Source organism: Thamnophis elegans, chromosome 8 (genome assembly GCF_009769535.1).
Source record: "Thamnophis elegans isolate rThaEle1 chromosome 8, rThaEle1.pri, whole genome shotgun sequence".
In the NCBI taxonomy this organism is placed as follows: Eukaryota; Metazoa; Chordata; class Lepidosauria; order Squamata; family Colubridae; genus Thamnophis; species Thamnophis elegans.
The window spans coordinates 71,603,532-71,623,624 of record NC_045548.1 but is presented as its reverse complement, the minus strand read 5'-3'; the positions used below and the strand labels follow the sequence as shown (position 1 = coordinate 71,623,624).

At 42.0% G+C, this 20,093-nt stretch overlaps 2 protein-coding genes across 2 annotated transcripts in view; one reads left to right on the top strand and one right to left on the bottom strand.

Annotated features, from left to right (window-relative positions):
- TG (thyroglobulin) overlaps positions 1-20,093 on the bottom strand; it is a gene marked incomplete at its 5' end in the record, with an annotated part of 167,551 nt that overhangs the window by 31,474 nt on the left and 115,984 nt on the right.
- SLA (Src like adaptor) overlaps positions 1-20,093 on the top strand; it is a 29,788-nt gene that overhangs the window by 1,249 nt on the left and 8,446 nt on the right. Inside the window, exons 2-6 of the mRNA XM_032222261.1 lie at positions 2,028-2,132; positions 9,517-9,616; positions 13,136-13,222; positions 14,093-14,196; positions 15,792-15,923. Of these exons, the coding sequence (XP_032078152.1) occupies positions 2,069-2,132; positions 9,517-9,616; positions 13,136-13,222; positions 14,093-14,196; positions 15,792-15,923 (487 nt within the window). The 5' untranslated portion in view covers positions 2,028-2,068. The remainder of the gene's footprint in view (positions 1-2,027; positions 2,133-9,516; positions 9,617-13,135; positions 13,223-14,092; positions 14,197-15,791; positions 15,924-20,093) is intronic.

Genomic DNA, 20,093 nt, shown 5'->3' with positions numbered 1-20,093 from the left:
ACCAAGAAACTCTAAGGAATTGCCTGGGAAGTCACCAGAGGTCACCAGTGACTTGAACACACTCCAAAAGAAATGTGTATTACGTTTGGACTGGGTGGAAAATCTCATGCATAATTTGTCCCTAACACAGAGCAGAAAATGTTTGGGGGTGGAATGGCAAGGCGGCTTCTATTTCAGAAGCAGAAAGGAAGAAAAACACATTCACGCCCACTTCGTATTCTCATGGAAAAAAAACGCAATCCAGCCCCTGTCACACCTGCTTCTCAGCAACAAAATCGGGGTGAAGTTCGCAGACATCACAACCCCCCCCCCCAAATTCTGTTTGGAATTGCCTTCCACGCTGTCTTTAGGCTACTTCAGAACAATTGTGGGAATTCACTGAGATTGTGGAGAAAATGAGCCCAAATGAATTACCGATCTGATGTTGGAATTGACACATACGTAGTTTAACACCTATCGGTGTGAAGGAGCCGGAAAACACACCCAAATAGAAAAGTGAGCGTGCTCATTTCCGTTTCAAAACTAAATTAAGAAGCGCTTCAATACATCTGCTAAACCAAATAAACACACACCTCTCTTAGCAAGGCCGGTATCCATCCAGGATCGCAGACCAACAGACTTTAGATGAGACAATTTCATTTCACAGCCTTGACTTTTAGAGATTTTATTTTTCTCTTTTATTCCCCCTCCTATTTCCACAAGAAAAGGAGGTCAATATTAAACCTTACTTTTTTTTTCTGTACCACAACGTAATTTGGATTAACCCTGCACAGAGTTTTAAAAGAAATATTAAATGGAAAGAGCATAAGCTGTAGCATAAGCATAAGGATAAGGGTGTGCTTAAGCGCACCAGCGTGGCTACCATCCCTGTCCTACTGTCCCCATTTATTTGTACTCATTTCCTTTCTTCATGTCCATGTTTATACTTACACCTGTTATCTTGTACATGTTTGGCAAATGAAAGAAAATAAATAAAATAAAAATAAATAAAAGAAGAGTTGGAGAAGACAAACTAAACAAGCTTATTCAGAAATACAGCTGTTCTTGGGACCTCTTTACGATTTTTAAATATCTGGAACTGGAGAAGCGGGTCTAATTTGGGTTGAAAATTCCTGCAGGATTCTAGGGCTTTGATCTATTTCATGGATTTCTCAGAGATCCTAGAGTTGGAAGAAGGCCATTTGGATGATAAGATTCAATTCCTTGCTTAGTGCACAACGCCAATAAATACTTATTAAGTCCTGGCTAAAAAAACAGCAAAGGTGATCTCATCTATTCCTTCAATGGTTGATTTCCACCTGCTCTTATTTCGATTTCCCCCTCTATCGTTTCATCAGAATTCTTCCTGTATCAAGACCAATATTTCATCTCCTTCAGACTGGGAAAATAGAGCATAGACATTGAATTTTGTCAGGTATCCCTCAACGGATATCTCTTCTGGGTGTATTTTACAGGGGGTCTCGTGGTCCTGAGAAGTTAGAAGGGTCTTGTTCAAAATAGAATGTTTACAAAAGTTGGCATATGGAGAATGCGTTCATCATTATTCAGATTGTTGTAATATCACAGTTGAGAGCCAGTTGATGTACTGATTAAGACATCAGGCTAGAAAAGGGAGAACTTTGGTTTTATTTTCACATTGGACACAAAGTTAACTAGGCGTCACTCTCCCTTAGTCCTAAGAAGAAAGCAATGGCAAACGATTTCTGAAAATCCTTGCCAAGAAAACTGGGGACAGCCTCCAACAACTGGACGTGATTGAACAGAAGAAAGAAAGATTACAATTGTTTTGTAAACTTAAACACTCCAGTGCGTGTATATATGTATGGAATAGAATAACAGAGTTGGAAGGGACCTTGGAGGTCTTCTAGTCCAACCCCCTGTAGATAAATATTGGACCACAAGTTCTCATCAAGCTTTCTATCTATCCTACAAAATAATAAATACCTTCTTCATATGCCAAGTTTGAAAAAAAACTACCTTTAAAAAAAAATTGATGTGATTGAACTTTTCATGTTTCTTTTCCCTAGTTCTGGAGTGGGGGAAATCACTTGGAAGAAAGAGAAAAACAATGGGGAACGCTATCAAAATACTGAAAACGACACCTGAAGTGAAGAATACACCTTGGCAATCAGGTAGGTGATCTTTTTAAAAAAAAACTATGATTCAGGACGACTTAGGAAAGAAAGAAAAAGTACAGAAATGGAATGATAACTAGAAACATATCCCTGCAGACAACTACTCTACAATGTCCCATGACATCATAGTTGGCATCGATGCTTGGTAGCCCACCAAATGTTAGGGTCCCAGTAGCCGAACTGAGCATTGATGCCAACTATAATGTCATTTTTGCCCCAAGGTCCCCTTCAACTGGTATTTCAGACTTTTGAATTTAGAATTTGGAATAACAGAGTTGGAAGGGACCTTGAAGGTCTTCTAGTCCAACCCCCTGCCTAGGCAGGAAACCCTATACCGTTTCAGACAAATGGCTATCCAACATCTTTTTAAAGTCTTCCAGTGTTGGGGCATTCACAACTTTTGGAGGCGAGTTGTTCCACTGATTAATTGTTCTAATGGTCAGGAAATTTCTCCTCAGTTCTAAGTTGCTTCTCTCCTTGATTAGTTTCCACCCATTGCTTCTTGTCCTGCCCTCAGGTGCTTTGGGGAATAGTTCGACTCCCCCTTCTTTGTGGCAACCCTTGAGATATTGAAACACTGCTATCATGTCTCCCTTAGTCCTTTTTTTCATTAAACTAGACATACCCAGTTCCTGCAACCGTTCCTCATATGTTTTAGCCTCCAGTCCCCTAATCCTCTTTGTTGCTCTTCTCTGCACTCTTTCTAAAGTCTCCACATCTTGGGTGATAGGCAGTTGAATCAGAAAGCTGTTGTTTTAATTCTGCACAATTCCCTTCTGTGTAGTTCTCCTTTTCTACCAAATACGCCTATGTTTGATGTTCCCTTGCTCGGGTGAGGGTTCTTCTGAGAAATGGCTTCCTTTTTTAAAAAAATTGGGGAAGAAGGAGAAAGCACCAAAGCTCTCTTGTCTTCTTCCAGTTTGAACTGGTTGCATTCCGTATTCCCCCAGTCTGCCTATCGTTCTTTTGACTTGTATCTACAAAGGCTTACCTTTCAACCTACAGCCAACCTTGCTTCTGATAGGATTTCTCTCTACATCTCTTGCCCACCAGAACCCACCAGTTTACCCCAAGCATAGGTAGGCCTTGCCTTATAACCATTTGTTGAGTGACCATTTGACGTTACAACAACACTGAAAAAAAAATGACTTATGACCGTTTTTCACACATATGACCCCGTGGTCTCGTGATCAAAATTTGGATGCTTTGCCACCTGATTTGTATTTATGACCGTTGCAGTGGCCTGGGGTCACGTAATCCCCTTTTGCGGCCTTCTGACAAGCGAAGTCCATGGGGAAGTGTCAGCCTCTGCTTCGCTTGCTTGCTATCGGCTGCTATAGAAACGGGGAGGGTGGGGGCATAGTATTGCATAAGGGGAATGATATGGTACTGGAGGAGTTAGGTAGAAGGGAGTTCTGTTCTCACCCTCTTCTGCGCATGCTGATGGCTGATGTTTAGACTTGGTCAAGGCCAACCATCTCGCATACCAACCTGATGAGGCCTTTTTTGAATTGAATTGAATTGAATTTTATTATTTGTATGCCGCCCTTCTCCGGGAGGGACTCAGGGCGGCGAACAACTCAAAAGGGGGAAAAGGGGAACATAGAACAAAATACAAGTAATTAAAATAACCAAGAATCACACAACCATACAAGTCGAGAGGGGAGGGGAACTCATCAACCCCAGGCCTGCCAGCAAAGCCAGATTTTGACGGCTTTTCGGAAGGCCTGGAGAGGTGAGGGTCCGAATCCCTGCGGGGAGTTCGTTCCAGAGGGCCGGAGCTGCCACAGAGAAGGCCCTCCCCGGGTAGTAGCCAGATGGCATTGGCTGGTAGATGGAACCCGGAGGAGGCCAACCCTGTGTGATCTAATGGGTCTTTGGGAGGTAATTGGCAGCAGGCGGTCTCTCTTTTGAAAATGTACCCCACGTGATACCTTAGGGAGTTGCAGATTGGACTCTGGGCTGGGGTAACTGGAGGGAGGGTGCTCGGCAATCATTTGATATGTACTTGTTCGCTCCTTTTTGGCTCAGATCTCGCTTTCCTTTTTATCGCTTTCAATGCATATCTAGGAAAAGTACTTTATCTCTATTCAAATGGAGTTGAGGTTTTTCTTTCTTGGATATTGAAGGAGGCACGCCTGACAGGAAGCCAGATTCACTTAACAAACATGTTTCTAATTTAACAACTGCAGTGATTTACTTAATAACTGGGGCAAGAAAGGTTGAAGAACTCATTTTGCGACTGCCTCAGCAACAAGAATTTGTAGCTGAATTGTGGCCATAAATTCAAGGACTCCGTGTGTTAGATGCCCCCCTTTGGTTTCAATTCTCTTACTAGAATTCAAATTTAGTTCAACCGCACCATTTGTATACTTCCATTTGGTTGCATTTTATTGCTTTCTTTCACCGAAAGTATGGCTGGTTATGTTAAGCCTTTAGCTGAATGGAAGGGAAGAGTGTCAAAATGAATGAATGGAAAGGTGAATGAATAAGAGGATGCTGTTTTAGAAGGCTGTTTTTATTTTTTGACTCAAACTGTGAGGAGTCAAAAATGTTGAACAGGCTAAAAGACGACTCAATTTAACTTTGTTCTTTCCCATACTTTTAATCCTGATGAACATTCATATCTCTTTGTGTTATTTTTCCTTAAATGGGAGCTCCATCACTGGATGTTTCTAAGAAGAGACTAGACCAGTGTTTCTCAACCTTGACAACTTGAAGACGTCTGGACTTCAACTCCCAGAATTCCCCAGCCAGCATTCGCTGGCTGGGGAATTCTGGGAGTTGAAGTCCAGACATCTTCAAGTTGCCAAGGTGAGAAACACTGGACTAGACAGTCACTTATCTGAAATACTACAGATTCTCCTGCTTGAGCAGAGGGCTGGACTAGAAGACCTCTAAGGTCCCTTTCAGCTCATTTATTCTATTCTATAAGTAAGCATATTTGAAAGAAGTTTTCAAATATTATAAACTTGTGCAATTTCTACTACACGTAGTTCTCAACTTATGACCACAATTGAGCCCAGAATTTCTGTTGCTAAGTGAGAAATTGAGTTTTGCTCCATTTTATGATTTTTCTGACCACATTTGTTAGGTGAATCACAGCAGTTCTTAAATTAGCAACACGGTTGTTAAGTGAATCTGTTTCCACCATTCACTTAGTTTGTCAAGAGGTCGCAAAAGGAGATCACATAACTCCAGGACATTGTAACCGTCATAAATGTGAGTCGGCTGTCAAGCATCCAAATGTAAATCACATGATCGTGGGGGTGTCACTGTGTAATGGTTGTAAGTGTGAAACGTGGTCATAAGTGTGAAAAGTGGTCATAAGTGTGAAACGTGGTCATAAGTCATTTTTTCAGCACTATTGTAACTTTGAACAGCCACTAAATGAATTGTTGTAAGTTGAGGACTACTGTACTGCATATATTTATGCACAAGTTCCCCCTAAACTAAGGATTTGGTATTCGATTTTTAAATTGCACTTAAAATGTACAAAAACGCAGTTTTCAGCAAATAACTCTTTCGATTTACATGAAGTAGTTGAACATTTCTTGGAATGAATTATGGGGCTTACTTACTTTCCCCTCCTCGCTCATTTTCCACTATTAAAACTACATCGACTTTGACTGCAGCTGTTTATCTGTCCATCATTTCATGTTCTAAAATTAAAGCCTTTTTTTAAAAAAAAAAGTCAACTCTGAAGTCTGTTGATGCTTGATAAGACTATTACAGATTGTTCTTTTAAAACATGTCTTCAGTCAAAGGAACAAAGATCTTTTTTAAAAAAAAAATTCTAATGAGATGATCATATCCAGTTTGTATTTAGCTTTTCTTGGCTATTTAACTATGTAAGGTCAGATTGATACTCTCCTTCCTGTCTTTCTTCTGACATCTCCATAAACACGCAATCCATCTAGCAACCTGTTGTAGCTATTTAAGTTATGGATTGATTTATAAGATTCTACTTGTACAACAGCGAGGGAAAATAGCGCTATCTTTCTCCGCAAGTTTTAATTAATTCACAGACCTAATGACCATAGCTTATTTTTTGTAGCAAAGGGACTGAAAGAGCCTAAGGATGGAGTCAAAAGAGGAATTAGCCTAGAGTCGTTGTGTTCCCATAAGCGATCTAAGTCGAAACCAGGAATGGGTTCCTGCCAGTTCTAACCTCTTCTGTAGAAGAGGTTCCACAAATCTACAGTGCCATTTAGAACCGGTTCCAGCTCCCTCCCCCCGCCCGTCCACACATCATCAAGATGAAGAGCAAGAAGAAGAATTCTGGGAGTTGAAGTCCACAAGTCTTAAAGCTGTCAAGTTTGAACACCCCTGGGTTTTTTTTCTAAAGGTTTAGGGGCGCAAGGGTCTTGTAACTTGACAGGTTTAAGACTTGCATGCTTCAAATGCCAGAGTTTCTGAGCCAACATTTTGGCTGCTAAGCAAGAGCGTTGTTAAGTGAGTTTCACCACATTTTACAAGTTGGCCGCGCCCATCCAGTCACATGGCTGGCAAGCCACTCCCACCCGGTCACATGGCCAGCGAGCGACTCCCACAAAGCAGGTGACACCTACAGAAGAGGTTCTAAAAAATTTTGAAACCCACCACTGGTCGAAACCCTCTTGAATTCCACAGACTCTTATGTAGAATCAATTTAGTGCTGACCATTAGTAACTAGATTTTTGTGTACAGGCTTCAGCAATAAATCAATTTAACTAGAACTTAACCTGTGGCCCTGATTCTTCGTGCATGACATTTTTCTTGATTAAAATGTCAATGCCAACTTTTTTTTTCACCATGCAGCACTGTGGGAAGGCCCCTCTCCCAGACTAAAATATTCTACGGAATATTCATCATAGAATAGCAGAGTTGGAAGGGCCCTTTGAGGGCTTCTAGTCCAACCCCCTGCTTAGGCAGGAAGCCCTATACCACCAAGTCCACAACCAAAAGAAGCTTAACATTGCCACTGCCTCTCATAAGTAGTTGCATGAGTTTTCCACCTATTATCTTGCAGCTGAAGATGAGAAGCCCACAGTTACTTTGGTAGTAGTGGAGGAGGAAGTGTACACATTTATGAAATCTTGCACCCCTCTGTTGCCAAATGGAAACATATAATTGGGAAATAGAGTGGCTCTACTTCTGGTGACAGAATAACAGAGCTGGGAGGGCCCTTGGAGGTCTTCTGGTCCAAAGTTTGCTTAAGCAGAAGGCCCTGTACCATTTCAGACAAATGATTATCCAATCTCTTCTGAAAAACATCCAGTGTTGGAGCATTTACAACTTCTGGAGGCAAGTTGTTCCACAGATTAATTGTTCTATCAGGACATTTCTCCTTATTTCCAGGTTGATTCTCTCCTTGATTAGTTTCCACCCATTGCTTCTTGTCCTGCCTTCAGTTTAGATGCTTTGGAGAATAAGTTGACCCCCTCTTCTTTCTGGCAGCTATCACTGCTATCATGTCACTCTTGGTCCTTCTTTACATTAAACTAGACATACCCAATTCCAACAACTGTTATTTATATGGAAACTAATCAAGGAGAGAAGCAACCTAGAACTAAGGAGAAATTTCCAGACAGAACAATTAATCAGTGGAATAAATTGCCTCCAGAAATTGTAAATGCTCCAACACTGGAAGTTTTTAAGTATTTCCTTCTTTCTTTCCTTCCTTCCTTCCTTCCTTCCTTCCTTCCTTCCTTCCTTCCTTCCTTCTTTCTTTCTTTCTTTCTTTCTTTCTTTCTTTTATCAAACCAGAGGATCTTGACTTAACAGTTTCCCTGAAAGAGAAGATGATCTTTTTTTATTAGGAATTATGTCGGTGAAATACAAAAAAGAAATCCAGTATTTAATACTACATATACTTACAGCGGCAAGGATTGCCTTTGCCCAGAAATGGAAAAAACAAATTAATCCCAAATTAAGATGAAATAATAAGAAAGATTATGGACTGTGCCGAAATGGATGAACTAACTAAAGAAATACAGGGAAAGGAAGAATCAGAATTCTACCAGATATGGGATAAATGGTAGAGGTGGATGGAGGAAAGAAACAAAAATCAATGAAAGAATATAACACTCAAAATAATAGTTATGAGTAAAATAAGAGGGTTACGAATGATGAAATCTAAATGAAATACAATAGAAGGGGAAATAATATAAGGTGAGCGATATCGATTTATGATTGCTAATATAAAAAACAGGAAGTTCCTGTTCGCACTGTATTGTATAAATGTGGTGTACGTCTAACTTTTGTGTTGTGTATTTTACATGTTTGTTAATAAAAATCTTTTTTAAAAAAAGAAGAAGATGATCTTGATTTTTCTGCCTTCTTATATAGTTTTCTGATATGGTTTTCTTTTCTTATATAGTTTCCTGGCTTCTTCTACTTTTTGATTTCCCGTGGCACTGTTGTTAAATCTAAATTTAATCTTACACCCTTAGCAAGACCACAATATGCTGTTTAAGCAGTATAATAAAATCAGTTTGCTATCTTGTGATTGTAATCATACAGGTTAACACAACATTCTCTATAAACGCAATCTCTTTTAATGCGACCATCAAATTTCCTAACGATGCCCTAATTAATTCATAATTACCTAGTCAAGTTTTTTTAATACAAAATCAGTAATTTATTAGGCACTTCTTTACGCAATATCTATTCGCAGTCGAGTCTGTTCTTTATTTGATTTTTCTTCTGAATTTTACCCCTGTTTCTTCCCTCCCCTAAGTTTGGTCACGATCACATTCCCCTGTAAGATGCACCCCCTTCAAGCCAGCTGCAGTAACCTGAAGTTCTGACTTCAGCCGACAGTATGCGTGGAATATACTCCCTCTCCTTTCTACTATGATAACGCAGGGGAGTTGACAGTGACTTAATCACATTTACTATTCTACTAATACAGTGTTTTTCAACCTTTTTTGTGCAAAGGCACACTTTTTTCATAAAAAAAATCACGAGGCACACCACCATTAGAAAATGTTAAAAAAAATTAACTCTGTGCCTATATTGACTATATATAAAGTAATTCTCCCACGGCACACCTTACACTATGTCACGGCACACTAGTGTGCCGCGGCACAGTGGTTGAAAAACACTGTACTAATATATAACTGCTAAGTAGTTGCAATGAAACAAAGACACAAATTAACGGAATGAATGCTAATTGCTGGGAGATCACAATAACAAGAGGACAATTCCCGCCAATCCTTGTGAGGTTCTTGAATGCATCTGGGTGGCCATCACAATTCACAAACATTGACTAGATGTCTCCTCTAACACCTGGCACTTCAGGGACTTTAAACTTTTGTTTTGTAGAGCATGTTAATCAGACTCGAGCAACTACACCTTACATTGTATTAACTGACTGACTGATTGATTGATTCTGCAGGCCAGAGAAGTGATTTTCTCGCTGTCCTCTATGATTACCCCACGCCGGATGTAAGCCAGCCTATATTTCAAGTTGGGGAAAAACTGCGTGTGCTATCAGAGTAAGTATGCAAATTTTTTTGTGTGTTATAAAAGTTGTGGCTATGGAGATTCTCAGTCATCTAGGTCATGGTTGTCCCAAAGGTGCTTTTTCAAGAGGCAACAGGGTTTTCTTGGTTTTTCTTTGAAAATATTTCACTTCTCCTCCAAGAATGAGTCCCCTTCGGGGGAAAAGGGCGGCATATAAATATAATCAAATCAAATCAAATCAGAATCTTCCTGGATGATCTGAAGAAGCTTCTTGGATAAGAAGCTGGCATCTTCAAAGAAAAACCAGAAAGTCCCACTTCCTCTTGAAAAAGCACTTTTGGGATTATAAAAGTTGTGTTTTCATTTGTATTTTTCTTATATGGTTTGGCTATGTTGTGTTAATGTTATATATATTTTAGAGCAAATGTTATCTTCGGAGAAACAGATTTCTAAAGGTTTTCTTCCATCCATTCGCCCCACCAAAAAGAGGTGGGAAAAGTCCTCCCCCACTCAATTGCAATAAAGGTCAAGAATTTTGTAGATTCAATTTTACCATCCTTCCATATCATTTTAATAATATAGTATAGTCTTTATTGTCATTGTGCAAAATAAATAGAATGAAATTGGTTAATAGTATTGTTAAAGGCAAATTTTACTCCTCTTTTGTTCTTTGCTTAACTAATAATTTGAATGGCTGGTTTTTTTTTTGAACTCAAGAATTACAGCAGCATAATTTCTCATACATTTTGATAGGTGTTTAGTAAAGTATTTCCATACTTTATCCATGACTTATTTCATTTATTGGTTGGTTTGTTTTGTCATGTTTATGCAATGTGTATTGGAGGTGATGACCCTTTGAAAGTTGCATGCAATGAAAATTTCATTTTAATGTATGTCGATTGATGTACATTTAAAGCGACAATAAAGTTATTCTAAGTTCTAAGTGATTGTTGACAAAATGGACAAATTAGGCAACTATTCTCAACTGATTAGAGCATCTCACAATCACGTGACTATGACCTGCAACGTTTTTTGCCAGTTTACAGCAAAAAAAAATTAATGCTCATTCAGAATAGCGGGTTCAGACTTACGACTGCATGGTTCATTTAACAACCATTGTAAAAAATGGTCATAAAATCCAGTCTGATCATGCGGGTGCCTCAATTTACTGCCATGTCTTACAACTAAAATTCCAGCCCAATTATGGTTCTAATTCTAAGATTAACTGTATGGGCTACAGAAGCCAGCTGAAGAAGACACTTGAAAGCAAGAAGAATGGATGAAAACAGAATATTAGCACTGGGTGGGTAGGGATGCTGAGCTTGTCGATCAGAAAAGTCAGCAATTTGGTGGTTCGAATCCCTAGCGTTGAGTAATGTGAGTGAGCTCCCGTTACACGTCCCAGCTTCTGCCAACCTAGCAGTTCGAAAGCATGTAAAAAATGCAAGTAGAAAAATAGGGACCACCTTTGGTGGGAAGGTAACAGCATTCTGTGCGCCTTCGGCATTTAGTCATGCTGGCCACATGACCATGGAAAAGTCTACGGACAGCGCTGGCTCTTTGGCTTTGAAATGGAGGTGTGCACCGCCCCCTAGAGTCAGGAACAACTGCCACATATGTGGGAGGGGAGCCTTTACCTTTTAATCACTACTTGTTTTTTTCAAAAAAGGAATTAAACCATACATTGATGGAAAAACCATATAGATTCTTTAGTCTCTAAATTATGGAAGGAAATTCTTGCCTTTCCTGCCATCACAAATGACAATCAATATGGATTGTTTCCAACCAATGTTCCTTCTCTTTCCTCCGACCTTAAAAAACAAGACAAAACCACGAAGATGAAAGAATCCGCCTTTTGTGTGTGCAAAAAGGAAACAGCCCATCGTCACCCTTGTGTAAATTGTCAAGAAAGTAGCTATTTGCCTCCACCCAGGTCTTTCAAACCAGGTGATCAGGCGTGTTGATGGTGGACAGTTTTAAACCAGGCCCAAAAATAAACATTTTTTTCCCCTTGCAATGTACCTTTCGTGTAGCAGTCAAGCTTTTGAGCTCACAACTGACAAGTGTGGCAGCCGAGACTGGATGGAACTTTCCTCTTCCTGTTATGACACTGCTGGCCACATAAAAAAAATGTCATGAGAGCTTTCAGAATAGGCTAAGACAGTGTTTCTCAACCTTGGCAACTTGAAGATGTCCGGACTTCAACTCCCAGAATTCCCCAGCCAGCATTCGCTGGCTGGGGAATTCTGGGAGTTGAAGTCCAGACATCTTCAAGTTGCCAAGGTTGAGAAACATTGGGCTAAGAGCTGTGTAATAGTAGGGCACCCACAGGGCAAATAGTTGTTTCCTATCAGGAAATTATACAGAAATGGGGTCCATCGACTTTTAAGTGCCTGCTCTTAAAATTCCATGATGGCATTATGGGTCAAAGCACTCAAACTAATGCATACAAAGCCCACCATTTTGGAATCTGCTAAAATTAGCATGTTCCTTCCTTGAATACCTTTCTTTAAATCTCAGCCTAAACATGAACTTCACTGTATCCAATCCCACATAAGTGTAGTACATTAAATTATCTACCTGTCAATGACTACTTCAGCTTCACCTGCAACAATACAGCAATAGCAATAGCAATAGCAATAGCAGTTAGACTTATATACCGCTTCATAGGGCTTTCAGCCCTCTCTAAGTGGTTTACAGAGTCAGCATATTGCCCCCAACAACAATCCGGGTCCTCATTTTACCCACCTCGGAAGGATGGAAGGCTGAGTCAACCCTGAGCCGGTGAGATTTGAACAGCCGAACTGCAGAACTGCAGTCAGCTGAAGTAGCCTGCAGTGCTGCATTTAACCACTGCCCCACCTCGGCTCCAGGAGCTCACAGTAGATACAAACTTATGGTCAACCGTTCCAAATGGTTTTGGAATTTTCATTTCAGCGGCCCACGTGTTCCAGAGTTATGCTAGAGCACACACACACAAACACACACACACACACCCTGAGGGGTGTTAGGGGTGTCTTACCCCCACAGTATTTTTTCCCAGAGGGTAAGTCATCTCTGTACCAAGTTTGGTTGAAATTGCTCGAGGCGTTCCAGAGTTATGCTGGAACACACACACACATGGAAGGACGGACAGACAGACAGACAGAGACACAACTATGAGATAATAGGTCTGTCTTGGTCATTTTAAGGCAGTGGTTCCCAGACTTGGCAACTTTAAGACTTGTGGACTTCAACTCCCAGAATTCTCCAGCCAGCAGAGAATTCTGGGAGTTGAAGTCCACAAGTCTTAAAGTTGCCAAGTTTGGGAACCACTGTTTTAAGGTAACTGGATAGGTTTTCCAGGAAAAAATAATCAAATCGCAGGATATATTCTATTTCTAGCTTCTGGGATTAGATGTCCTTCAAAATCCTTTGTAACGCTATGAGAGCACGAAAGACCCCTCAGTTCAACACGGACCTGCAAATATTCTGTATTATTGAGACCAATTTTAATTCTCGACTGTTTTCACCATGCCTTTGACAGCAACTTCCTCTTTTCACTTTTGCAGCGAGGGTGTCTGGTGGAAAGCTTGCTCCCTGACTACAGGAAAAGAAAATTATATTCCGGAAAATTGTGTTGCCAGAGTTTACCACGGGTAAGGAATTTCCTTATGTGTATCTATATGTACCCACGCTGTTGAAAATGCCCATTTCTGTACTCATATATGACTAGCTGATAACTTGGCATTGCCCGGGTATTTATTTATAGGGGGGGAAATGTCCAGACCAAACATAATTTCTAATGTTGGATTTTCTCCCTTACCAGAGGGAGCCCCCTTGTGGAGTACTGTGAAACCGTTACCATGGCAACTCCACTACACTGTACAGTAGAAGCCATTTTATGGCAGTACAGTAGAAGCCATTTTAAGGCACAACAGGCTGTATCATAACAGAACACATACCCGAGGGTGTTAGGGGTGTCTTACCCCCACAATATTTGTTTCCAAAGAATAAGTCGTGTACCAAATTTGGTTGAAATTGCTCGAGGCGTTCCAGAGTTATGCTGGAACACACACACACACACACACACAAACACACACACACACACACACAGAGCCGTGTGTGAGAGTGTGTGTGTGTATGTATTTGTGTGTGTGTGTGTGTATCTGTGTAGCTATATCTATATCTATATCTTATATATAAGATATGCCCATCAATTACATTTTCTACTCTCTAATGTGTGTATGTATTTGTGTTTGTGTGTGTGTGTGTGTGTGTGTGTGTATGTATCTATGTATCTATATCTATATCTTATATATAAGATATGCCCATCAATTACATTTTCCACTCTCTAATAACTTGCAATCAGCAACCGGCAGGAAAATCCAGATGTGTACAAATTAGAATATTTCATGAGACATCTTATTTAGACTTCCTGAGCCTGTTGTGCCCTTTGCTGAGCAAAATTATCTTCTCTTTTCCCCTCTGCATAAACCTGACCTATTTCTCTTTTGCTTTTCCTGCAGCTGGTTATTTGAAGGCATCGGTAGAGAAAAGGCTGAAGAACTTCTGCTCCTTCCAAGTAACAAAATCGGCTCTTTCATGATTAGAAAAAGTGAGACCACAAATGGTAAGCAAAAGCTGGTTAGGTAACCCTGGTCTATTTCCTCACAAACCAGTAAGCGCATGTTTGACTCCATGCTCTTGGGCTGCTATCCTGATTGATGGCTAGACTGCCTAGGGTAGAAAGGAATTGAGTTCAGCATCTAAAGCAGCGTTTCTTCACCTTGGCAACTTGAAGATCTGTGGACTCCAACTCCCAGAATTCCCCAGCCAGCCTTGCTGAGAGTTAAAATCCAAACATCTTCAAGCTGTCAAGTCTGAGAAATGTTGCCCTAGAGCCATGACGGCGAACCTATGGCATGCGTGCCACAGGTGGCACATGGAGCCATTTGTCAGGGTACGCAAGGCGTTGCCCTGTCAGCTGGCTAGCGTGCATGCGCGCACTGGCCAGCTGACTTTGGCCTTCTTTTGAGGCCATTTTGCACCCTCCGGAGGCTTCAGCCTCCAGCCGGTGCAAAATGGCCTCAAAAGAAGCCTCCGGTGTGTGAAAAATTGGCCCTACAGGCAAACCACAAGTTCAGGAACGGACTTCAGGTTTGCTCGTAGGACTGTTTTTCACCTTCCGGAGGCTTCAGGGAAGCCTCCTGAAGGTCCCTGAAGTCTCCGGAGGTTGAAAATCAGCTCTATGGACAAACCGGAAGTCACCATTCCTGAACCTCCAGTTCCCCGTAGGTCTGTTTTTTGCCCTCCAGAGACTTTAGGGAAGCTCCTGAGGCCTCCAGAGGGCATCCAGGGGGCGGGGGAGGCTGTTTTTGCCCTCCCCAGGCTCCTAGAAAGTCTCTGGAGCCTGGGGAGGTTGAAAAAGTCATGGCAAAAGCAGGGGGATCACACACATAGCATTATGGGTGTGGCATGCCAGTGCACACACACCCCTGTGCTCCTGCCGTTTCTGGCACATGAGCCAAAAACGGTTCACCATCACTGCCCTAGAGTATAAACGCTATAGACAAATTCGTGGGACGAGGTTAGGGGTGGGATTCAGCCGGTTTGGACCGGTTCGAGTGAACCGGATGCTAATTTTACATCTAGTTCACTGATCCGGTAGTTACAAGGACTGGCTGGCCCCACCCAGGCAAACAGTATAGTAACCCTAGATATCTCTTTTTCCAATTAGAGATATCTAGCTGACGGAAAGGGCAAACATGAGCATCACACTCCAGAATGAGAAACTGTGTGAAACAGATGTTAAGAAGGATTGAGTCTGGTGAGGAATTCTGGGAGTTGAAGTCCACACATCTTCAAACTGCCAAGGTTGAGGAACAGTGATCTAGGGAATATATAAGGGATACAAAGGAATATTAGGATAGGGACAGTGGGCACTCTGGTGCACTTATCCATGCCCCTTAAAGACCTCTTAGGAATGGGGTGAGATCGACAGTAGACAGTCTTAAGGTTAAAGTTTTGGGGGTTTGGGGAAGAAACCACAGAGTCAGGTAGGGCATTCCAGGCATTGACCATTCTGTTTCTAAAGTCGTATTTTCTGCAATCAAGTTTGGAGCGATTTACCATAGGTTTGTATCTATTATGAACTTGTGTGTTGTTGTTGTTGCAGCTGAAGTATAAATGGGGACTCTTATTATAGCAACTTTGCTTTCCCTCCAGGTTTTTATTCGCTGTCAGTCCGGCATGCAAATGTGAAACATTACCGGATCTTCCGCTTGCCAAACAATTGGTATTATATCTCCCCTCGGCAAACGTTTCAGTGTCTTGAGGACCTCGTAAACCACTATTCTGGTAAGAGAAAGCTCCAACCACCTTCTTTTCCAAGATCACAAATACAACTTGTCAAGTTATCCTGGCTAGAATTTATACTTTCTGCCCATGCAATGTTCAGTCATACCTAGGATGTAGAAATGAATCAGCTGTCCCCCTAGAGTCAGTCTAATGTGCTTGTAGCACACAAACAAATGTTTTAGACAATATGGGGAAATGGGATCCTTAGTGCTTTCTGAGCTTGGTTGTTTCCTTGCAGACGTTTTATTACCCAACTAGGTAACATCATCAGTGCTAGGAAGGAATGGGGTTGGCTCTCTGTTTATATACAAGCAAAACCCACTCACCTCTAGCACTGATATAAAAAAAAACAATATTGCTTAAGTCTGATGTCACTATGTTGTAGTTTAAGGCAGTGCACGTGTAATATTTGTGCACGGCTACCAGTGACAACAAATCTCATCAGGCTCAAGGTTGACTCCGCTTTCCATCCTTCCGAAATGGATAAAATGAGGACTCAGATTGTTGCGGGCAAGATGCTGCCTCTGTAAACTGCTTAGAGAGGGCTGTAAAAGCAATGTGAAGCGGTATATAAGTCTAAGTGCTATTGCTATTTCAATGGAGCCATGCAATTTCAGTACATCGTAGTCCCTGACTTACCACAATTCGTTTAACCTCAGTTCAAAGCTACAACAGCCTCGGAAGAAAATTATTTACAAACTGTAGAGTTGAAAAGCATTTCCACTGATACGTTCCCTGAACACATATTAAGACTCTGCTATGGCAACAATTTATTTATCGTTATTCAAATTCATACTGACATCTATCTCTCCAAAAGCCACTCTGCATTGTTGTCCAGCAACAGACAAAACAATCGATAGGGGGGGAAAAAACAGGTAGATAAAAAAATTTAAAAGCAACTGCAATAAATACTAGAAAAAGTACGAAGGGGCCACAATTTTGCCTGCATTGTCCTTATCATCTGAGATTATTGATGATGGTTTTAGCCTTCTCACACGCAATCCTAGCTGCAAGTGGGATCTTGGAGTCCTAGTGGACAATCACTTAAATATCAGCTGTGTGCAGCAACAACTAAAAAAGCCAACACAATCCTAGGCTGCATTAACAGGAGGATAGAATCAAGATAATGTGAAATTCTAATACCGCTTTACAAAGCCTTAGTAAGACTACACCTGGATCCAGTATACTGCATCCAGGAGTGGTTACCACAACGCGCGCGCGCACACACACACACACACCCTCTGGAAAGAGTGCAGAGAAGAGCACAAGAATGATTAGGGGTATAGTAAAGCGACACGTTGATTTAAAACCAGAAATATTCCTGTTGGGTATTTTACCAGAACAGTACAATAAAGGGAATACATATTTAATTTTACATGTGTTAACAGCAGTGAGAATTGCTTTTGCACAACAATGGAAAAATGAAGTGATTAACTATACAGTGAAGGCTTATTAGTATGGCTAAGCAAATATTATTATTGCTACGTGATTATTATCAATGTTATGAATATTACTGTTATTGCTATTATTACTTTTCAAAACTAACTGTGCTCAGACAACACACTGTTCGTGTAGATATTGAGTTTTTGTGTTTACTAAAGAAAAATGTATAAATAAAACAAAAAAAAAGAATGATTAGTGCACTGGAGGCTAAAACTTACAAAGAGCAGTTACAGGAACAGAGGAGGTCTGGTCTAATGAAAAGAAGGATTGGGAGAACATGATACCACTGTTCCAATATTTGAGGGGCACCTACAAAGATGGGGGGGGTCTTTATTTCTTTCTTCCTTTCTTTCTCTTTCTTTCTCTGTGTGAGTCTCTGTGTGTGCGTGTGTGTGTCAGTCAGTGGTGGGTTTCAAAAAATTTTGGAACCTCTTCTGTAGGTGTCGCCTGCTTTCTGGTGGAACCTCTTCTAAACGGTTCGGTAGATTTGACGAACTGGTTCTACCAAACTGGTGCGAACTGGTAGGAACCCACCTCTGGGGTACTCCATTGCTTTCAAGAAGAGACTGGACAATCGTTTGTCTGAAATGATATTGGGCAGTGATGGCTAACCTTTTTTTGGCTCGCATGCCAAAAGTGGGAGGAGCGCAGGGAGGTGGTCGTGTACAGGCATGCCACACCCATAATGCTATGCACATGGACCCAGCGCACATGCGTGCCCTCCCTCCCCCTCACTTTTCACATGCTTTTTTCACCTTCCCCAGGCTCCAGGGGCTTTCTAGGAGCCTGGAGAGGGCGAAGAAAAGCCTCTCCGCACGAAAAGCACAAAAAAACTGCCCCTATGGGCAAACCAGAAGTTCAGGAAAAATTTTCGCCCTCTGGAGCCTTCAGGGGTCTTCAGGAAGCTTCCCTGAAGGCTCTGGAGGGCGAAAAACGGCCCTATGAGCAAACTAGAAGTCACTTCCGATTTGCTCATAGGGTCGTTTTTTGCCCTCCGGAGCCTTCAGGGAAGGCTTCCGAAGGCTCCTGAGTGTTCTGGAGGGCAAAAAAACAGTCCTATGAGCAGACTGGAAGCCCTTTCCTGAAGTTCTGCTTTGCCCATGGAGCCGGTTTTTCACACTCCGGAGGCTTCAAAAAAGACTCTGGAGGGCAAAAAACGGCCTCAAAAGGAGGCCGAAGTTAGCTGGGCAGCGCGCATGTGTGCTCTGGAGCAGACAGGGCAACGCCTCACGTGTCCTAACAAATGGCTCTGCATGCCACCTGTGGCACGCTTGCTATTCATTCGCCATCATGGCCATACGTTCTCCATCATTCAAGCAGGGGGGTTGTCAGCTTCTGCCTTGCTGTTGCTTCAGCTGCCATGAAACGGGAAGGGGGGGCTGGTATTTGGGAGGGGATAATTGATGTGCTGGAGGAATGTTCTAGGATGTACCAGATATTGGGATTGCGCATGCGTGAGTGTTCCCGCCTGCATCAACGGCCTCGACATTCCATCTTTGGCCTGTCTTTTTGAAGTTATCTCACACCTGACACTTGAAGGACTTATGATTGGCCTGGAGCTATGATCCTAAGGGGTGGGGAATGGGCTATTCTATATATCAATCGCTTTCGCGCCTTATTAAGTAGACTTTGCTTCGCAACTGCTTGCTTACCATTTATAATTAGTAAAAGTACTTTGAATTTCCAACTCATGGAGTCTCTTAGTTTTCTTTCCTAATTATGGAATGGAGTAACGCTGACAAGAAGCAAAGTCACCCTTAAACCCTTTCCAGGAGATTTACGTCTACCGTGAAGGGAGATATGTCTTCACCGATCAGAGATACGGAAGGGGCCGTTAGCGGCGTGGATTCCAGCAAAGCCAGACCTCCCGAACTTTCACTTCACGAGCCAGAGGGCCCCGACCTATCACTTCATGAAGATTTATTTCAACTGCAAATTTCCAGCCAGCCGGACCTTCCTCCCCCTCGATGGTCTACTTCGGTCGGGCAAAGAGAAGAAGAGGCGAGCTGGAATGCAGGGATCACTCAAAGGCAACCCCGACAACCAGCACTGGAGACTGGAGCTGTGAGAAAACCCCAGAGGAGTGAATTACCTGATTATTGGGGTCAAAGGTATTTTGGGGAAAGAAGGGGGGAAGATGAAAGAGACTGGAGAAGCTGGCGTCAACAAACTCCACGCGCGCCTTCACCCCCTCCCCCTAGGCCTGCTTCACCCCCTGTGGCTAGAGGCTTTGCTGGACCCGGGGCCCCTCCTCCCCGACGGCACCGAATGGCAAAAATCCCTCCCCTGCCTGTGCGTTTCAACGGTGATTCTGCTACCCTGGCCTCTTTCATTATGCAGGTCTTTAATTATATGGAGATTTATGGCCGTGATTTTGAAACTGATGGCATGAGAGTCCGGATGGTTCTCTTATCTTTAGATGCTGAAGCTGCCACGTGGTCCACGGCTTTGCATATGTCTGGTTCTCCCCTCTTGGGAGATTTCAACCGCTTTATGGAGGCTTTCCGCCAGCGCTTTGATGACCCTTTGACAGAGAAACGAAGCAAATTGAAATTTATAACCCTTGAGCAAGACGATAGACCTGTTGCCCAATACATCCAGGAATTTCAATGTCTGTCGCAATACATGAGAGGCTGGGGGGAGGACGCACTCCTGGACAAATTTGCTTCGGGGTTAGATGAAGACATTTACCAGCAATGTGTCAATCGTAACCTGCCCAGGCGTTTG